At 45.6% G+C, this 4,870-nt stretch overlaps 1 protein-coding gene across 1 annotated transcript in view; it reads right to left on the bottom strand.

Annotated features, from left to right (window-relative positions):
• Positions 1-3,555, bottom strand: part of igfbp1b (insulin-like growth factor binding protein 1b) — a 5,047-nt gene extending 1,492 nt beyond the window's left edge. Inside the window, exons 1-3 of the mRNA XM_036596304.1 lie at positions 2,853-3,555; positions 1,898-2,026; positions 1-136 (exon numbers count right to left, since the gene is read on the bottom strand). The exon at positions 1-136 is cut by the window's left edge and continues 1,492 nt beyond it. Coding sequence (XP_036452197.1) covers positions 11-136; positions 1,898-2,026; positions 2,853-3,380 — 783 coding nt within the window. The 5' untranslated portion in view covers positions 3,381-3,555 and the 3' untranslated portion in view covers positions 1-10. The remainder of the gene's footprint in view (positions 137-1,897; positions 2,027-2,852) is intronic.
• Between the last annotated feature and the right edge of the window lie 1,315 nt (positions 3,556-4,870).

Consider the following 4,870-nt stretch of genomic DNA (forward strand, 5'->3'; position numbering starts at 1 on the left):
AAGGTCGTCTTCAGTGAGTGACCTCCTGATGGCAGAGGTCATCTACCGACACGTCACTGGACCCTACAATTCTCTTTCCGTTCCAGGACGACACACACCAACAACGTGGAGGCTGGCCTACCAGAGAGGTCTCACACTGCATGAGAGAGAGAGAGAGAGAGAGAGAGAGAGAGAGAGAGAGAGAGAGATAAAAGCCATAAGCCGTTTGTTTTGATCTCAATTTCTGACATTAATGTAACATATTGACCAAAGGCGTCTCAGGTTAGTCAGACTGAAATCTTATTGCTGTGAGGGATGGAATCTGCAAATCCGCTCATTACAAGGGAACCAATTACCAATTGTTTATTTTATTAAATTTTAAAGTCATATGTTTGAGCGTCCTCCACGATTACCAGTTTAGGTTGTTCGGAGGTGTTTTGGTTGTTCTGGAAGGGTTTTGGTCGTTCTAGGAGGGGTGTTGGTTGTGCTAGGAGGGGTTTTGGTTGTTCAGGGAGGGGTTTTGTAAGTTCTGGGAGGAGTTTTTCGTTGCGCTGGAAAGGGTTTCAGTTGTTGAATGTGTCTTGTAGAGATGGATGCGTTTATGCTGCTATAACGAGGCTCAGATGCGTCTCAGTCCACCCGCTGAAGTGCTGTGAGTGAGCAGAATCCTATCTGTTTTAAATACATCTTGGGTGCCTTTACACATGCCTCATCCTGACATAATCCTGATACTCAGGATGCATGAAGAGAACAGGTGTAAACGGGGTCTCATATAAAATCCTTTTGTAGCATCAGCAACAACCACAAATGTCTAAAGTTTGCTTCTTTAGTTTTGCACTGGAGCTATGAAGCGAATGTAGCTAACAAGTAATGGAAGCTTATGGACAGCAATTAGCATCACACAGTTAGCATTCACATTTGCCTCAAATCATGTTGAGTTGTTTACAGAGGTGTAAATAGAATCATCAGCAGCGATATGATAAAAAAAGACAATGTAATTTTTCTACTATTGTACTATTGTTATGTCTGAAACAAGCTACTGCTCTCTAGGTACCCATTAGCATCAAATGCTAACCTTAATGTTCACAGAGGACTAGATATTTAGTACTTGAGAGTGATAAATAATGAATATATCATGATCTAGTTTGTAAAGGATCCATTTAAAAATGGTTTCAGGGGGCTGCAAGCCCCACTGCGGAATGGGCCCTGACGCAGTTCCCCCTACTGCCTCTCTAGTTTCGCCCCTGGAATTATTCAGGAATCTCGAATAGACTTGCTTATGTGGTTTCTGTCACTGTCTGAAGCACTGTTATCTATAAAGATGGAGAAAAGTATGCAGCATGGCTGAAAACAGTGGTAGCATCTTGAAGCCTGAATCTTTCGTTCAGAGTTTTGTCCATTTTTTTAGAGAACAGCATGTTATCCAGTGTCTCGCTCCACTCATTCATCCAGCAGTGTACTGTTAGTAGCGTCCAAGAGCAGGCTTCGTTCAGTGGGCGCTGCTGCACGTCATGCAGGATTAGCTACTGTATGGCATTCAAGCAGCAAATATATTGAAGTCTTTTAACCTCTTCATAAAACATGTCTTTGTAGATATTCATCTGTGTTATCATTGGTGTCCACATTTGTTTTTACTTTGCATGTATTTTGTAATAGTTTAATATATGTATATATATATATATAAATCGTATTATAATATTAATATTAGTGCCACTTAAGCAAGTCTATTTGAGACTATTTAACAACTTAACCAGCAGTTTACATCCAACTGGTGATGCTAAGCTTCTATTACTTGATAGCTATGTTAGCCTTATAGCTTCAGTGTAAAACTAAGGAAGCAAACTTTAGACACCAAACATGTCTGATAGACTATATTTGGGGAAGCTATGTACATTTGACTTTCAACATCGAAGCTCACCTGCTTGGCCTTGTAGAAGCCGTGCTTGTCACAGTTCGGAAGGTAGAATGACGTGAACTTCTCTCCTAAGGCCTGCTGAGAGGCGGCGATGGTGTCCAAAGCAGTGTGTAGCTGAGTGTGACAGGGACCCTGAGGAGCAACGACAGACTGCATCAGCCATCAGACACATCACCCTAACATTCATTTCAGCCTCATGTATGTGGTGCTTTTTACAGCATGCATAATCCCAAAGCAGCTTCAGTCAGAAAAGCAGGTCCAGACCCCTTAATGATGGAGCTGAGTAAAGCTGCTTTGGGACAATGGCTGTTGTAAAAAAGTGTGATAAGGATAAAATGTAATTGAATGAAGCAAAAGTCTGGGATGAAGAAGAAGACTGAGGTTAATAAACACCGTCCTAAAGACCTCAGCAATGAGTAAGAAATCTGAAGCAGACTTGGGTAAGCGTTATAAAAGTGCCCCCTATTGTTGGACAGGGGTGATTACAGGGCTGGCAGATTAGGCTGCGTTTGTGGGATAAATACACTGAGAATAGAGCACATGTGAGTGTTATAAGTGCGCCCTCTAGTGGAGGATAGGTTTAATCACGAAGCGTTTGTGGTTAAAGTGCACTGAGAATAGAGCAGGCTCAGGTGAGTGTTATAAGTGCGCCCTCTAGTGGTAGGTAGTTAGTTTAGCAATTGGTTGAGTTTGTAGGTGAGTTGCTCTTCCTCACTCATTATTTTTGTCTGATCGCAAGCAAAGTATTCTCTACAAAAAATGTAAATTATTAACTAACGTAAAATATTAAATAAACTAATTACCTAAATTAATGCACAAACAAACATGTTTGTTATATATATGAGATATACTGTTACATATATACTATACTATATATATTACCACAAGATATTATGTGTATATTATTATTATTATGTGACCACAAAGATATTATGTGTATATTATTATTATTGCTCACCAGCTGCACGAGCTTCTTGAGGATGGCGTTCGCTTTGGCCCGTATGGCGTCGTGCGTCTCGGGGTCCAGCGCGCTGCTCATTCCTAGGAGCGCGTGCAGGGAGTCCTGATCGGACTCCTCCGTGGGGACGGTGTTGTGTTTCAGCATCAGCGTTTCAGCGTCCTGCTGCGAGCCGCGCTCCTCCTCCCGCTTCTCTTCCTGCTCCGCGCACACGCCCTGGCCGCGCGTGAGCGAGTGCAGAGGCTGTGGGTCTCCGGCGCGCGGGACGCAGCGCAGGCCCGAGCCGCAGGGCGCAGTGTGCACGCCACACGCGTCCCCCCGCGAGAGCGCGCACGCCAGACAGCAGCCGCAACCCGGCTCGCGCAGCACCTCTGGGCAGCGCGCAGGCACGGGCGGACACGCGCTCAGCTGCTGCGCCGTGCACGGCGCGCAGCGGATCGGCAGAGGCGGAGGAGGAGGCGCGACCGGAGAAGAACGCACGGGCACGAGGAGGCACGAGAGCGCGAGCGCGAGCACGAGCACGAGCATGGTTCCAAAATGCCGAGGAAGTGAAGGTGGGAGGAAGGCTGTGAAAGCGAGGTTATGGTCCGAGCTCGAGGGCTTTTCTGACCTCCACGGCGCGCGCGGAGCTTTTATACAGTGCAGGGGGGTTAATGTTTGACCCCTTGATGTTTGGCTCCTGCAGTAAAGACTCCAAACACAGCTGTGGATGGTCGCGCGCAGATTTGCGTAAAACGAGCGTTTGAACTGCTGGTGAATGTTTAGCTTGAAGAGGAGGCAACCTGCTGCAACCCCCCCTCTACCCCTCCTGACCCTCATAACAAACCCCTCCTTGGCCCCGTTTGGCCTTTGGAACTTCCTTTCTGTGCACAAACATAATTTGGCCTACTATAGTCTTCAGCTCTGACATGATAATGTATGTTTATATTATATAGGTTTAAAGTTACAGACCTTAGCCCATCTGTTTCAGCCCCCCTCTATCCCATTCATCATCGGTCAGTTTCTGACCACAGGACCGGTGCTGACTAGATTTTATGTAGTTTGTGGTATTGGCATTCAGAAAAAGCCTAAAGATTTCTTAGTTCATTTTATTTTATACAATCATGGCGATTGATGGGCGGCACGGTGGCACAGAGCTTAGCCGCCTCACCGCAATAAGGGCCTGGGTTTGATTCCCTGGCCGGGCAACCAGAGTTTTTTCCTTGTGGAGTTTTCATGTTCTCCCTGTGTCTGTGAGGGTTTCCTCTGGGTGCTCCTGCTCCCTCCTACAGTCCAAAGACATGCGGTCAGTTGAACTGGAGATGCTAAATTGGCCCTAGGTATGAGCGTATATGTCTATGTCTGTGATGGACAGGCGGCCTGTCCAGGGTGTTTCCTGCCTTCTGCCCAGTGACCGCTGGAATAGGTTTCTGTACCCTCTGCGACCCAGGAGGACAAATCGGTTTAGATAATGTGTGTTTGATGTATTTATGCAACCACTGTACTAACGTTATTATTTCATTTTTACATGAAAACAATGTGGAGCCCTCAGGGCCTAATAGGCCTAATGATTTTTGTGAAAATGAGAAACATTTTAAATGATTGGGGTTAAAATGTTGGAAATGCCCAATGAAAAAGTATCCAATCAGTATTTTTTCCTCCATTGTATCTAAGTACAGCGATCTGGCATAACATTATGACCTCCTCCTTGTTTCTACACTCATTGTCCTTTTTATCAGCTCCACTTACTATATAGGAGCACTTTGTAGTTCTACAGTTACAGACTGTAGTCCCACCAATTTGGGTGGTGCGTCATTCTCAGCACTGCAGTAACAGTGATGTGGTGATGTGTTAATGTGTGTTGTGCTGGTCCGAGTGGATCAGACACAGCAGTGCTGCTGGAGTTTTTAAACACCTCAGTGTCACTGCTGGACTGAGAATAGTCCACCAACCAAAAATATCCAGCCAACAGCGTCCAGTGGGCAGCGTCCTGTGACCACTGATGAAGGATGACCAACACAAACTGTGCAGCAGCAGAT

The sequence above is a fragment of the Colossoma macropomum genome, unplaced genomic scaffold, assembly GCF_904425465.1.
Source record: "Colossoma macropomum unplaced genomic scaffold, Colossoma_macropomum, whole genome shotgun sequence".
Classification (NCBI taxonomy): Eukaryota; Metazoa; Chordata; class Actinopteri; order Characiformes; family Serrasalmidae; genus Colossoma; species Colossoma macropomum.